At 45.1% G+C, this 16,281-nt stretch overlaps 2 protein-coding genes across 3 annotated transcripts in view; both read left to right on the top strand.

The window, feature by feature from the left end:
- Positions 1–1,115, top strand: part of exd3 (exonuclease 3'-5' domain containing 3) — a 36,965-nt gene extending 35,850 nt beyond the window's left edge. Inside the window, exon 21 of the mRNA XM_056433132.1 lies at positions 117–1,115. Coding sequence (XP_056289107.1) covers positions 117–451 — 335 coding nt within the window. The 3' untranslated portion in view covers positions 452–1,115. The remainder of the gene's footprint in view (positions 1–116) is intronic.
- A 5,137-nt stretch (positions 1,116–6,252) lies between these two features.
- Positions 6,253–16,281, top strand: part of nrarpa (NOTCH regulated ankyrin repeat protein a) — a 17,377-nt gene continuing 7,348 nt past the window's right edge. Inside the window, exons 1-2 of one of the 2 annotated variants that reach the window (XM_056432862.1) lie at positions 6,253–6,369; positions 6,566–7,400. In XM_056432862.1, coding sequence (XP_056288837.1) covers positions 7,045–7,383 — 339 coding nt within the window. In that variant the 5' untranslated portion in view covers positions 6,253–6,369; positions 6,566–7,044 and the 3' untranslated portion in view covers positions 7,384–7,400. Of the gene's footprint in view, positions 6,370–6,565; positions 10,608–16,281 lie in introns of those variants that run through there. The other variant, XM_056432861.1, reaches the window with a different exon arrangement.

Below are 16,281 nucleotides of genomic sequence, written 5' to 3'. Positions count from 1 at the left end.
ACATAATGTCTTTGGATGTGTCTCCCATTATTTCTTACGTCTCCGGTTTGACGTAGTTTTAAAGTGGGTATGGCTCACCTCACTTACTTCATGAAATGTCTGTATTTTGTTTCTAGGATTTCTGCAGGGCCAGGACGACATTGACCACACACAACAGGAAGAGGACAAGCTCGGTCACATTCTGACCCCTGAAATCCCCAGGTATGTTCAGTGTCAATGGGCCCCCCTTTCAGAGCTGGACCCCGACACCCTGACCTTTCCCGGGGGGGCACCCGTACAGCTCCATAGCGTGCCCCCTGCCCTCCTGCCGAAGATACCGCTCTACTATGTCTGCACCAGATGTGGCAAGGTGTTCTGGGAAGGCTCTCACTTTGGCCGCGTCCTCTCCATGTTTCAGGACGTCTTACACATAACAGACACTGAAGCAGCTGCGGCTGCACAGCAGAACTGACACTTGTCGAGCGACTGCACCTTACCTGACCTCAAATATTTCCATATTTAGCCTAAATTTACACTTTAAAAACTGAGTTTTCATTCAATCCAATGACATAATTGTTTTCCCTTTTTCTAATTGATAAAAGTGTAATAAAAAGAGGCGTAGAGACTGAATTCACCTGACATCACAAGAGAAACACCAACTTCAAAACCTTTTGAAATAATTGGATTTCCTGTTCCCCATCTGGTTTTAACATTTGTCAAACCAAAAAGCAGACTCCCATATTCTCAACCGTGTTAAAGCTTTTGTGTTTAACGTTAAAGGTTTAAAGCTCAGTGAACCAAAGACGGGTCAAGCTGTGATCCAGTTGTGTTGGTGATTGTATTCGCTGCTCTACCACATTCATGGGGGTTTATGCTTTGGATTTTATTGAGATTGTTTGAAATATTACTCAAGGAATTTCCCTCGCCAAGGAAGCTTATCATCAAACTATCAAGTTTGTTGCTATTTTATTTCCTGTTATTTTAATGATTTAATTTTAAATTAGCTAGGCTAAGTTCTGTGGCATTTTTTTAGCAGTCTTTAATACTGTATATTTCTATTCTGTGTTTTCATCTGTATCATTTTTTATTATTTAGCTAAAAGCTGAATATGCAGAAATAAAGTGCTTTTCATTTTACTTGTGAGAAGTCCCTTTTGTTTCCGTCAGTGTACAGATATTCTATGATGTGTTTTTACATTCACAGATGGTAAAGGATAAGAGGGGACGGCATGATCAGGTGTAACACTGACAGTGTGGGGGTTTGGTGCCCCGAGGCTGAAGAGCACACGGGTCACACACACACACACACACACACCGCCGGAATCCCTTCACATGTTCTCATATACCTTTATTTCCAACTCTCCTCTGCATATTGGATGTGTGGTGTTGCAGAAAGTAAGATTGCCTAAAAGAGTTTTAAAAGATCTAATGTGGAAATGTATGCAATTACATAAGGTCTGGTGTTCAGTGCATTTTGAGGCTGTTTATAATCTGAAGAAACCAGAACCACAAACATATTTTGACTTTATTAAATTGATACGAAGCCACAGTGAGCTCCACAGACGGGCCATCCTGTGAATCCCTGAGGTGAACGTGTTTTCAGTGGGTTTGAAGCACAGCGGCTGCAGAATGAAGTCCCAGGTTTGGACCTGGATGAGTCGGCGACCCTGACAATGATTAACGCTTCCTCAGAGCACTTAAAGGCAACACATTCCTCCAGAACACACACAATAACCTGATTACTGTGAATAACTGGAGTTTTCAGATGTCAAGTCTTTCATGTGTTGAAGCTGAAATTCCTGGTACACTACCTTCCCAAGCGGTCCGTTTACAGGGAACTCGACGGCTGCCAGATCGTAATCAAAGCAAGTTGTGGAAATGTAAGTTACTTTGGAAAGAGGTGATTTTGGACAATTTTCAACATCACACGTGTGAAGAGCAGGTCGCGACTTCAACATGGGAGCAATGGAACGCCCTTTAGCCAATTGTATGACCAAATGAAGGCTTTGGGCTTTTTGTTGCAGTAAGTAATGTTAATAATGCCGTTAGCTCTGAGGACTGCAGCAGCAGTATTGTCACTTTTTAAGAATAAAGTCCGTCCATGGCTTAATATGTGAAGTTCGCTGTCCATTGTTGCGAGAGCTGTGTGAGTCGGATCTGAAACTGCTTCTCGTATGTCGTAGTTACAACAAGAAACTGTTGGACAGAGGGGTTCACGTGGAATTGCGGTCCATCTCAGACATAACTCACAGGTTCTCAAGAAGAGCATCCTGAAATTGTGTTTATTGGTTATTCTTGAACTGTAAACCCTTTAGGTGTCCCACGGTATCGCCTTTATAGGAGGCTAATGGCACCACTTTCTAACACCTTCCTCTGGAGACACTACCATTGGTTATAGAAAATAGGGATTTCCATTTAATTCAGCTTTTCATTTATTCATTCAATTAATGTATCTCAATTTCAGACTTGGTGTGGGAAAGGATTGATAAACTGGGCGCATGATGGATGTTGCCAGTGGAAAAAGGCCGTTGGGATCCATCCAGGGCAGACTGGCCCGATTCTTATTGGACGTTACACTACTGAAAAATAAATCTCTGACATCAAAATTATGCCAAATGATATTGTTTTAGGACTATATATATATATATATATATTCTCACACACACACACACATACGATAGTGCTGCTCAAATCCAGGAGTTTAGAGGAGTCCTGGCATATTGCCTTTTCTTTTTATTTAAGCAGACTGTATAATAACCACAGTTACATTCATCTACCCTGAAGTCTCGTTATTGCCATCCGGGTGAAGTCGACACCCTCACTCCCAGAGAAGCCGCTCTCTGTGCGTCTCCTCCTGTCCTCGTCCGGGTGGTCGCAGCCCCTGCCTCTACGCGGAGCGCGAGCTTTCTGCTGCAGCACCGTGTTATTTGATCCTTGCTCTTTCTTTGCTGGGAAGAAAAGCTCGCCTCTTTCCCACGCTCTGAGGACACGTGGTGCCCGGAATGAATTGGATTCAGAAGACCCTCCCTCCCGGTGAAACGTCTCTCTCGCTCTCTCTCTTCAACCTCACTCTCTCTCTCCATCTCTCTCTCTGAGAATGTGAAATAACAATATTGCCCAAGCTAAATGGTGAAAGAAATCGTCTCCTTCATCTGGCTGGGTTTCTTCGCACTGTGTCCGTTCCCCGGTGTGGACTCGCCTGCGAGGTGCGCGCGCACCACGTCCCCGGACGGGCCGTGAGGCTCCTCCCGTCTCGCCTGGCCCCGGCTGTCCGCGCACAGGACAGCCACACAGCACTGCGCGGCTCTGGGTTCTCTCTATGTCGCTGAAATAAAGAAGAAGAAAAAAACACGACTTGTTTATCGCCACACAGGAACAGAGATATGGCTGCATAAATATAAGTAGCGTTGTCACTGGTGTTATCTTGGTGTGACCCGTTTGTGGAGAATTGGCCCCCAACACAGCCTCCGTGCCGAGGCGACCTCTCAGACTGACAACAATATCCAAAAATACATTCCCGATCGATTATTTCACACATACTCACTGTGGTTGGCTTGCGCTTTGTCGTTGGACGTTTCAACCGAAGTGTAGCTTCATTATATGTCAAAGGGGAAATATGAAGTTGTCAGATAATTGCTTAACGTATTTCTTGAAGTACCTACACACCAGCCGCATGATTGCATGTGGGTTTGGCTTCCTCCCAGACGCACATTATACCAAGAAGTGGTGGGGAGGGCAGAGAGGAGCTCTGGGGAGAAACTCCTCCAATCGGAGACACGTTGGGCTCCTGCGGTCTGAGCACATGTTTTCCAAGTGTCCAGACGCACTGCAGCCAAAAGCTTTGCGGACAGATGCTACCCAGAAGTTGTTCTGCACCATTCAGTAACCCTAAAATACATATAGAACCTAAAAATCTATTCTGAAAAATAAAATCTAAAGAATGAATCCAGTCCTAACATAATGTGAGGGTGTTGATGCAGGTCGATGCTGCGTCACATCAGGGCTGTCGAGAGGAAAACATCTGTTACGGTTTCCTATCTTAAAAGGTCTGACTTTAGGTATTCAACATATAGGACTGAGTCAGAGCCATTCTCTTTGTTGTGGTGCAGCTGGACCTCTTGTTGCAGAGGAACACGCAGCAGCCCCTGATGCACTGCACCAGTGTCTCCCACCCTGTCTCTTCTATTGTTCATCATCTAAGTCCCAACTGTACATTCACTCGCCTTATGTTAAAACAAAGGAATGTCGAATATGTATCTACCATAGATTGACATGGTCGCTTAGTCATTCTAGAAAAAAATGTTAATTGGATTGGAAAACAAATTGCTTCATTATTTTCTATACATGGGCCACTTTGGAGTGCTGCATCAAGCACCATGTCCACCAAACGATAGGGGAAGATGACCATATGTTCAGGTTTTAGTATAACTTGAAGCATAGGGTTGTTTAGTGAACCCGTTTGCATTTATGTATTTGTTGTTGACTGTTTCCTTGACCTATATAGTTTCAAGTAGCACATTGTATAACTTTAATGGACACCTGTCTGTCAAAGTCAGGCAAACATCCATGTCCATGATAATGTGCTCCAGATGTGTCTGCTCAGTGTCAATGTGTACAGCAGTCAGCTGTAGGTGACAGCTTGTCTTGTTCTGGATTAACCAAAGCAGATTGCGACCTTCATACTGTATGTGGGGTCTCTCCCACGCTGACGCACAGATTCACCATGCATGACACACTCGCGCAGACAGATGTGGCCACAGACGCGCGCCACATGTACAGTTCACAGTGTGGGAAAACGACGACAGCGTGAAAGCCACCAACCCATCAGAGAGGAGAGCGGTTTACAAAGTGTTACACAGACGAGCTGCAGAGTGCATGGGCCGCCAAATGGCGCAAACGGCCCCGAGGGAGTCTGAGATGGAGCTATATACCTGATGTGGTTTCCACATAGTTCTGTCTCTCTCCCCTTCTCTCTATCCCGCGCTGTCACGTTCACATGCATTCTTTCTGTCAAACCCTGCGTCTATCTATCAATATCTATCACCACCTTTACCCTGTTTTTCACACACACACACACACACACACACCTAGACACACACACACACACACACACAGTTCCCACGGTAGAGGGGGGAGGAGGGGCTGAGTGGCGCGTCAATTCGCACATAGCGTCACTTCTTTTCACATGCAAAAAGGAAGTTGAGCAGGGCTTTTGTTCACAGTCCCACACAACTGGAATATATCCGCAGTTTATGATTCAAACAGCCACCTGCAATCTCCTCCTGTGGGGGGGGGGGGGGGGGGGTGAGAGACTCGTTTGGGGTTTTGTACTTTACGGTCGTTGCCATTTGGTTCGGAGGCAATCACTGTCTTGAGGTTTTAGACTCGTTCACACTTCAGACAGCCACTGGTGAAACCATTTGGAGAGCAGCGCCCGTCACCGTACCGACGGCCTTAACGCACAAGAGCACACACACACACACACACACACACACACACACACACACACTGGACACAGCATCGCCCCCCCCCCTTCCTATTTCACACCATTCACTGACAGACACCACAGAGAAAGTTGGGCCACAGTCAGCAGCACCGTTGTAAACCACACCCTCTCCTGCTGGGTGTGGTTTGCCCCCCCCCCCTCACACATGTGGAATGAGTCAAGGTATTCCTTTACTATAATAAAAAAAGAAGACATTAATTAACTATTAGGGTCTAATGTTATCTTTAGCCCATAGTCCCCTCCCCCTTTTCTTAAATCGCCATCTAAGGATCAAACTTCAACATTGTGCATCTCTCAACAATGTGAAAGAGTAAAAGTGGCACTTTAACTTTCTTTCATGATACTTTTTGTTGTCTTTGCATGAATGACCATTGCCATCGGTGTCAGTGTGAAGAGGCTTAATGGCGTTTAGTTTGGAGTCCCTGTGACTCTTAAATCCAGTGGATGGTCCTTTACAACGTGCCCGCTCTCTCAGCAGTTTACAGCCCCGGCAGCTCCGCGCCTCTGGCTCCAAGTCCGCTTCCCGGGGTCAGTGACAGGAGATCGGATATGGAGCTCACCATTGCTGCGGGCGGCTTGTTTAATATTTCTGCAGCAACATTTGGATCCCTCCTCGGAAGACCACGCCTCCTCCCTGCGGGGACACAGAGCACTGATCCCGCCCCCTAACCGAGCCGGCAGCCTATAACCTCCCCGGGTTTCCGCCCATTCCTCCACAGTTGATTCTTTGGGACGGTATTGTCATGCAAATAAAGGACCCGTAAAATATTCTCCCAGAGCGCAGCGCAGAGCAGAGACTCACACGGACCGCGCGGAGGACACAGACCGGGCCACACGGTGGATTTGTATCGTTTTCGTCGCTACGGACTCATCCATCTGTCACAGGTAAGTCATACATGTGCAGTGGAGTACACTTCCAGACATGTTTAGTGGCAAAGCAGCGTAACTGTGCGTAAACGCGCGCGCATGGAGGTCTCTATCGGTCTTTGGATGTGGCGGAATGCGGGGTCTCTCTCGCAGCCCATTGGTGAGGAATCGGGATTCATGTGGACTTCTCTTGTCTTTTTTTTGTTCTTCCCAGACACCCTGGCCACATGAGCAGCGACATATAGCCGGGACGTGTTGCCAGGAAGCACCAGGTCGGGCCGTTCCAGTGGAGATAGTAGCCATTCTTCACATTTGCCCAAGTGAAGTCGGAGGTGTCTCTCTTCTCCATCCCCAGCTATAGCTACCTGCTGCTGCCGCGGAGAGGGAACTACGTCCAGAGAGCCCTGGATCGCTTGAGAGCATCCTTCTTATGTTTTAGGGATTTTAGGATCTCTCAAATATTAACATTTTTGCACACCAAGTGTGTTATTTCATCTCTTGTCCTTTTTGGGATATATACAGTGATCTTTTTTCTATTTAAGTACATAAAAGTGCCTTAATAACTGGTTATAATCCAGTGTAACTGTGGCATTGTCACCAGACCAGAGACGCGCAACAGGGAGAAGACGATTATTACCCGCGTTAGAGCCCAGGCAGGATTACTGGTTCCCCACCCTCCCGCGAGCTGCAACCATGAGCCAGGCGGATGTGTCGACTTGCTCCGCGCCGCAGAGGGTTTTCCAGGAGGCGGTGAAGAAGGGAAACACCAAGGAGCTGCACTCTTTGCTGCAGAACATGACAAACTGCGAGTTCAACGTCAACTCCTTCGGGCCAGAAGGACAGACGGCCCTCCACCAATCTGTCATTGACGGCAACCTGGAGCTGGTAAAACTGCTGGTGAAGTTTGGCGCAGATATCCGGCTGGCCAACCGGGAAGGGTGGAGCGCGTTACACATCGCCGCCTTCGGTGGCCACCAAGACATTGTGCTATACCTCATCACCAAGGCCAAGTACTCCTCTGGCACCAGGTGATCTGTCTCTGCTGTCAGGTAAAATAAGAAAATAAAAAATAACAACAAGTGGAAAATAAAGCTGCAACACACGGGAAAGCCAGGCTCTTGAAAAAAAGCAACAACAAAACACTGCCATCATCTACAAAGTTGTGCCAAATTATATATATATACATATGTTTATATATATATATAAATATCATATATATATATATGTATAAAAGAAATTAAAATAGACCTGCAGAATAATCTTCCCTCATTGTAAACCAAACGGGGTCCTCTCTGCACTCCTGAGTGAAGTATCGCATGGTTCATACACAGCGCTTCAACACGACTCTTTAACAAAAGAAACGCCATTTCGGTGAGTTTGTTGGTACTAAAGCTTTCCTCTTGAATGTGTATATTAGATCTTGTCGTCCAATATAAAAGAAGCCGGTGTCTGTGTATCACATGTGTGTGTGTTTGGACTCCAGAGTGCAGATGGCCCAGTTTCTTTCTATCCATGACCTCCCATCTCCAGTATAAAGTGGAATAGTTTCTTCGTGGGGAGGAGGGTTGTTGCTCCTCATTGTTCACCCGTTTTAAGTTATTTTATATGAAACACGGCACTTGATACTAAATGGCTGCATGCTGGAATATCTGAAGAGGGAAGACGCATGAATAAGAGAAGAAGGGTTGCCCTCTGTTGGCTCCCAGAGGTTTCGTTATGTTTGACTCAAAGAGCGGCATTATGGCTATCCAACACGCTTTCACATGTGTTATCATTACGTAACAACAAGTGGCTCCATCATTGTTGTGAAGTACTGTACACAATAGCTTTACTTTTTTTTTTTTTTTTTTTTTTTATGAGAAAAAAAGAAAAGTGACAGTAGCTGAATGCGCTCATGCAGATTTTCGCCATGCTGGCGTCCAACTTGTCAGGCCAGTTGCGACCACTTTGCCGATGGTCATTGTGTAAGAAAAAAAAAACCGACAAAAAAAACGCTGCTTTCGCTTTGTATCAAAAAAAAAGTCGCATTTGGAATTCACTTTATAATCTCCTTTCAGTATTTTATTAACATCCTGGTCATCACTGTGAAAGCAGGCTGGGTTTTTATTTTATTTTAATTTTTTTATTTTATTTATGAAGGTACATTGAGAAGATGCGGTTTTTTTTTTTACATGTTGTGGTTCTTCTTTAAAAAAACCATATATGAATATCTAGGGCGACTCAAGCTGCTTCAGACTCGAGGTATAAAGTGTCCCGTGTGGAGGTTGACCTGCCACTCCCCCCACCCACCCACACACACGCACACCTACACACACACACACACACACACACACACACACACACACACACACACACACACACACACAGAAACCCCTTATGTCAAAGCCTGTTGACCCAAGAGGACTTTCTCCCCTTCCTCCCATTAAAAGGACTTTGTTTGGTTGCCTTTTGCCAGCTACCTCGACTATAAAGTATTCTCAAGTTGTTCAGCTCTCTCACCACTCTGCCACGTTGTTCGGAGTCTGAGGAGGTTCACAATTTGTCTGTGATCATCCGCATGCCAGTATGTTTTTTGTTGTTTTGTGTCGCCTACCAGACCGATGGACTTCAGTACAGAAGATGCAATGAACCCATTCCTGCACACTCAGTCGGGGCAGTTTATTTTAAACTACAACCAAACCAATTCTGTCGAGCAATGCATCGTTTTGCCTCCTCTGCATGGGAGTCTGTGTCTCTCTCTCTCTCTCTCTCTCTCTCTCTCTCTCTCTCTCTCTCTCTCTCTCTCTCTCTCTCTCTCTCTCTCACACACACGCACACACGCACACACTGCCATTGTTTCCCTATCAGCCTCCACTCTATCTCTGTCTTCATCAGCCTTTGTTTTTTGTTTTCTAGGGTTTTTCTTCTTCTTTTTTCAGTCGTACACAAAAATGGAATTGTATCACGTGACTTATAAATGCAGGGAGTTTTATTGCACAAAAATGCGGAGCCTTGTGCGCCCCCAGTGTTTTTCGGGGGTAACTGCAGGAGCCAAGGCTTTGGAATAGTTCCTACTACTGAGCAGGACCCTCATACTGTTGGACGATGAAGACTTCAAATAGCAACAACAGGATGTCACGGAATAGAAAAGGAAAAATAAAATGGTTTCATAAACTTGCCTGCTGCATTTTGAAAGTCATGGCACCCTAACATTTGTATCAATGCTGCTTGTATGTTTTTTATTTTTTATTTTTTTTATGTTGATGTTCATTTTTTTTTTTAAGCCGACTGCTCAAATGGCCAACAGTTGTAAAGAAGCTTCCCATCAGCACTGGTTTACCACATGAGAAGCTGTTGAACGAGTGTGTTTTTTAAATTGAAGTGTGTTTGTGTGATTCTGAGCTTCTCATGGGGGGGCTGTCATTAAAACAGTCATCCAGACTGCAAACGTCCCTGGAACAACCACAAGTAATCTAAAACGATAGATCCACCACATCAAGATTTAGATTGGTATCAGGCAACAAATTGAATATGCATCACTTGTCTTAAACTTGATGTTTTTGACAATGTTTTTCCTTTTTTTTTTTTTTGAATATTGCACTGATGACTGTTGTTGAAAAGTTGACTTATGTGTCAACATTTTCTTTTTTTTCTGAATAGAAAAAAACAAACACAACAAAATACTATTGTATAAATATATGCTCCAGGTGATAAAGTCCTAATGTGTGTGTTACTTTGTGGAAAAAACATTATGGTTTTTTTCTCACAAAGATGCGTGTATCTCTGTGATTGGGTGTATGTATATATACATATGGATATATATATATATATCAACGCTGATGATGATGATGATGATGATATCTGGGAGCACTTTCTTTTTGAAGTGCTGTCTTCCTGTTTTTTTGAAAGGGGAATAATACATTTGATGGTAAGATCATTGTAACATGGTTAAATTGCACGGTTATGTGGTTGTTTGGCTTACCAGGGTCATAACATTTATGACGTAAGGAGCCATCTGCCGGATTGGTGTACATGTTTGCTGACTTCTTTGGACCAAGTTGTGTTTCTGGTCTTGCTTCATTTCAAGCAAGAGGAAACGGCTGATTTTTCACGAGTGATGCAGATGTTCCATCATGTTTCATTTTGTTTGTATTCTTTTATTTTTGAACGTTTGTAACACTGTGATGATGACGTGATGTCATGTGGAGATGAGTGCTGTATTATTTTTGTACATTTGTGTACAAGCCAGTAAAGAAATCATTAAACTCAAAAATCTGTGTATGCATACATTTCTTATTCAGCACTCAAGCAAAAAGCTACATTTCCTTTAACTCGGTCCTCCTCCTCATCCTCCCTCCTGCATTTTTCATTGAAAAGGTTGGTTTGGGAAACACACCCCATGCCCTCCTCTCTCTCTTTTCCCTCCCTGTCTTCCAAGCCCAGCCCAGCCCAGATCCCCATTCTCTCCTTTTGTCATTCATCTGGCCTCATCCTTTCACTGCCGGGATAAAAGAGCCCAGTGCATTGTGGGTAGACTCCGTTTAAAGAAGGGTCCCCTCCCCTGTGTGTGTTGCGGGAGAGCTAGTTTTATGTTACATCCACACACTTAAAACATTTCCAACACACACTCCTCTCTTGTGCTCCCTTTCTGACGGATATGGCCCGAGCTCTGCGCAACAATTCAGCTCTCCGCTAACAAACCTGCTCACACACTTGAGTGTCTTTCACTCCTCATCTCGTCTCTTTTCCTCAAATTATCTTTGTTCCTTTCACTTCACTAACCTCTTCCCACAAGCACAACTCTGCTTCTAAGAAAAGACTTACTAATTTTCAATCCGCTGATTCTGTTGATGGGGAAGGGAATGTACTCAGTACTTTTTGTGATTTGTTTGTTCGGGAAATGTGTACTTTGAAGCTTTCTGTGATGGTGCATGAAATCTGCCTGATAGTGGTTGGTTAAACTGTTAAACACGCTCAGCTCACATGAGCCGGCCTCGAGCCAAAGAATTCATTTGCAGCCAAAAAGGTGAAAAACACTGCCAGTCTGTGCATATGTAGGTCGGCCCTTTAAATGAACATTGCCCTGTCCTCCTACAAGATACTGGGAGCTACATTTTGCTCATGAGTAACCTTCCATTGAGTCACCTTCTCCCTGCAGCTGTGGGAGGGTCTTGGGAAAAGCAACACGACCATACATCTCCCTGCATGTCGGACCTGTTTGTGTCGTAACGTTTGCTGGGTGGCGACTGTCTGAGGTTGCATCCAATGTGAGTGAACTAACGGTTGTGGGTCGACACTTTTCCTTTCAGTGTGATCCTGAAGTTACACTCAGAGTGAAAACAAACGTTATAGTTGGAGCAGCTGTTAAACGTTCATTCTGAGCTGCGGCTGAACCATCTTTGACCTCAAATGTTCTGCACTCACCGGCCCACGTCCGACCTGATGCGTTTAGCCCCTCTGAGCACCAGCTCCCTCTGTGTCAGGCCGAATGGGCGATCCGGCTTGCTGCTCGCCTGTCCTTTCCTCTCTCCCCCCTGAGTCTCTCACTTCTGCAGGATGTTTTTGTTGAGCTGGGTTGCCTATTGTTCACACACTGAGCTGGCTGGCCTCCCAGGGTTGCTGCTGGCTGCTAAGCCCCCTAATAGGTTCTTCATGTGCCTCGGGTTACCTCGCTTGTCTCCGTCTGGCCTGAGCGTGGAGCAAAAGACGGAGGGAAATCAGATGAAGAATCGATTGGGTCAAGTCGAGAAATCGAAAGAGCATTATTTTATTAAAAAGGAGAACAGGCCCCGATGGCATATTTAACCGGTTACAGTCCTGTCTGCGCACGTGTATGTATTGTCTGTTCTTGTTCACACATAAATTGAGTCAAATATTGTTGGTGCGTCGATGGCACAGCAGCTGCAATCAAGTGCGTTTGTGTGATAATCTTCCATCTCCATTCAAAAGGCCATTGTTCTGCATCTCATAAAATATTCATATCCATGCTTACACCCCTCATTTGAAGGGTTACACTTGATCTGTAAGACACTAGATTAACTGAACATCTTGTGATATGTGGAAAACACAATTGGTTTTGCAACAGTGAATTCCTCATTTTCAAGCGGCTCTGTTCAACGTACGTGCAATGACAGGAGCGCCTGTGTATGACTTCCTCAAAGTGCTTGGGGTGGACATGATTGCCGTCCGATTGGGTAATAATGTCATACGAACGGCTCGTCTGAGCGGTTTGAATAAGTTTTAGATTTACGATGAGAACACATGTGAGGAACCTTTAGGCTCGCTGCAGGATACTGCGACCACGTAAAGAGGAACGTAGAGAATCGGTTACCAGTCTTTCCAGTATCTTAGTTGTGTTGCACTTGTTGAGGTCCAGATGAAGCTTCTTTTTTTTCATGACTCCACCCCTGACGAGACGTCTGATCATCCGCGGTAATTCAAAATATCAGTGTGGATTTTCTGCCATTTTAAATGTGTTTATGCTCATGAATTAGCTATGGCACAGAGGTGTCGCAGGCCTGGCATGTCCTTAGTGATCACAGTTGTTCAGAGAAGGGAACCTCTGTTCGTCGAGGCCTCCTTCAGACATTTCTCTTCCTCAGATCCTGCCTGTGATCGACTCCTTCACGCAATGTTGCGTCTCAAGCCGGCATGAAAGTGCTTCGACTGCAAGTTTGACAACAGTGACGGTGTATTTTTCACACCTGGAATGGGTTTATTTTTAACAGAATTCTGTAATTTGACAAACGCTCCACTGTGTTCACCAGCTAGTTGCATCTCGGTACCGTTTGGTGCTCGACAAGTAGCGTTACGTTGTTTGAAGCATCCGGGTTGGACGACAAAACCAAAACAACGAGTTCAAACACAGACGCTCCGTAGAGCTGCGAGAAACGAGGTGGCATGTTGGAGCGAACCTTTCACATTACACAAAATCATTTAATAGATTATTCATATAGAAATATTGATAATAGCTTCTGAAAAGATGATACCAAACCGCAAACGTTAAAAATGTGTGTTCTATGTGTAACACATTGACATTCTTGATTGTTAATGTTGTCATCTGATCAGCTTATCGTTGTCATTCATAACGGAAACAAGTTTAATGTCAAATAAGTATGTATGCACACAATGATAATGGCACATTGAATGTTTCACACAACGCAAAATCTGGAGTCAGTTGCTTTAATATATAAGTTAATTATGTATTATCTACTGTAGGTGACTGAGAGCAAGTAGAAATAGCCCAACACTTCTAAATAGCTATTGTGTGTGTTCTTTTTGTTGTTTGGTGGAGGTGATAAAATCCTGAAAAAGCTTAACCTGCGACATACCTAGAAGGAGCTTAGGCATACTTAATATTCCAAACATTAAAGGGGCAGTTACTAACTATTATGTATGTTCATATATGTTGCACTACCTGAGCAGTAAATTGAGTCTCTCTCCTTTTGCATGCTGTCATCCGAGCTGTGTTGACACAGTGGCCTGCAGGGCTTTTAGTGCATGTTTGTGCACGTGAGCGTTCCCCACTGTGCAGCGCTGCTCCCACCTGTGAGTTACAGCCGTTAACGCCGGCCCGAACGACAGCGTCATCGCGGAAGCGCATCCTCCGGTTCCCCCTCGGGTGCTCAGTGCTAGCTTTGCTCTGTCAGCACTTTTGATGTTGTTTGCACTGTTTTCACTGTTAGCTGCAAGCTGCGATGCCACCTAGTTTATGTTAGAAAACACTAACATAAGCACCGTGGTAATCTATACCCTAAGTCAAACAGACAACAATGTATTCAATGATTCATTTCTTTATTTTTGAGTTGCTTAGGTTTGTTTTATTTTATTAACAGTCTTTCCTCTGACCATTTTTCAGTAGGCTACTACTGATGGGACAGAATATTGTTTATTCCGATCAGGTAAAAACTACCTGGCGGCTAAGATCAAAGCCCACTGTCTCGTTTTATAACCAATCTTACGCCAGAAAATGTCAGCGTCATGCTGCTGGATGACAGTGAGCTTAAAATCCTGCTGATGCAACACTTTCTCTCCAGAAACATGTCTGTTGCTAAACACGACCAGTGAACACGCCCTCCCCTAATTCTGCCTGTGGGTAAGAAGGGGAGTAAAAGAAATAAAGTGAGATTGAGAGAGAGAGCGAGAGATAGACAGGTGGTCAGGCCGGTCTCTTCCTTGCCCTCCGCTCCTTTTTGAACTTTTCTTTCATTCTTCCAGTTCATTCTGTGCTTCTTTCCATAGCGCCAGTGACAAGGCGCTCCATTCACTGCCTCATTCTTCCACCCCTCCCTCCCTCCTCCCTCCACCCTCCATCTCCCTCACACACCCCGACCCCATCCCCTCCCTCCTGGCTCCTTTGTCTAGCTTGCGGGGGCCTGCTTTAGCTGCTATTCACCAGCCAGACGGACCGCCATTGACTGGACTCCCCCCCCCCCCCCCCCCCCATCCTCCCCCCTAACATCCCTCCCTCCGACAAACACCCTCACACACACATATGCACACAGCAACCTGGCCATTCCCCACCCTACGCCCTGTATCAGGCAGCTGCTATGCTAATAGGGAGGAAGGGATGGATGGAGGGAGAGAGGGAGGGAGGGAGGGATGAGGAGGAGAGGCAGAGCAGCCAGCCTATAGCACAGGGACAGAGGGAGGGAGAGCAGGGAGAGTGACCCTGCTCCTCCATCTTCATGGCCATGCCAGAGCAGCAGCTCGCCTCCTGTTACACAAAGGGAATCCCCGGCCCTCCTCCTCCTTCTCACCCCCCCCCCCCCCACCACCACCCCCTTCCACCCCTCTGTTCCCCTCTTTCTCATTCAAATCCATTTTATACCCCAGTGGTAAAGGGAGCTGTAAGTGCAGTATGTAAAGTAACCTTACTCCTGCCCTGCGGGCGTAACCATTCAGGGCTCAAGACACAGAGAACAGCCTGTGTGTGTGTGTGTGTGTGCGTGTGTGTGTGCATGTCCATTCCCCTGCTTTGTTTAGGACTGCAGCCCATACCTCCACACACACACACACACACACACACACACACACACACACACACACACACACACACAGACACCTGTCCTTGAGTCCAGTTGCATCTCCCTTCATACTCATATAGTGGACACATTAGTGGACACATTCAACAGACACATTTAAACATCCACCAGTCACTGTTTGTTATTAAGCGATTTATACTCAAGTTCACTCGGTTGTATTTGGTGAATCAAGCTAGAAGTCTTCTACGACAGCTCCGCATCAAACAGCATCAAATGCTAACTTACTGTAATGGAAGTTAACGTCTTCCGTGAAAGTGTTTTAGAGTCCATTAAACTTCTCTGTCATTTTGGAGGATGTAAGTTTGAGTGTGTTCGATAATCAAAGTCAATAGACTAATGCTACATATTATTGCTTTCATGATATAAACTAGAGTGTCCCTCCATAGTCCTGTCCTGTAAAAAAACAGTGCAATAAAAATACATAAAATAATACAATACAATAAAAATAATAATAATGCACCATTGAACTGAATACACATTTTAACAGCATGATCTGAAGAGCATGGTTGTTGCATAAACAGTTGCTCCTTTTTTATATTACAGTGTAAATGAGGCTCAGGTTTAACGTATTTCTTAATTTATTCTGCATGAAAACCAATTTGAAATTTGACTTTTTACTAAATTACTTTATCCATTAATGGTGCGTTCGACTGGTTGGAATGCTATGCCCACGGCCGTGTGTTGGCATGTTTGTGTCAGCATCTCTTCTTTGGTAGCATGTGTACACATCTCTTTTGGTGTGTTTTGGGGAGGGTGGATTGGGGGGGGGGGGGGGTGGAAGGCATTTCTCTCTCCTCGCTCTCTGTCCCTCCTGTTCTGTTATTTACCCCTGTGCAGTGTGACCCTGTGCCCCACCAGGGAGGCACGTCCCATTTGACATCTGCCTGTTTGCAGGAGGAGAGAGGGA

Source organism: Pseudoliparis swirei, chromosome 15 (assembly GCF_029220125.1).
Source record: "Pseudoliparis swirei isolate HS2019 ecotype Mariana Trench chromosome 15, NWPU_hadal_v1, whole genome shotgun sequence".
NCBI classification, from domain to species: Eukaryota; Metazoa; Chordata; class Actinopteri; order Perciformes; family Liparidae; genus Pseudoliparis; species Pseudoliparis swirei.
This window is presented reverse-complemented; position numbering and strand designations above follow the sequence as displayed.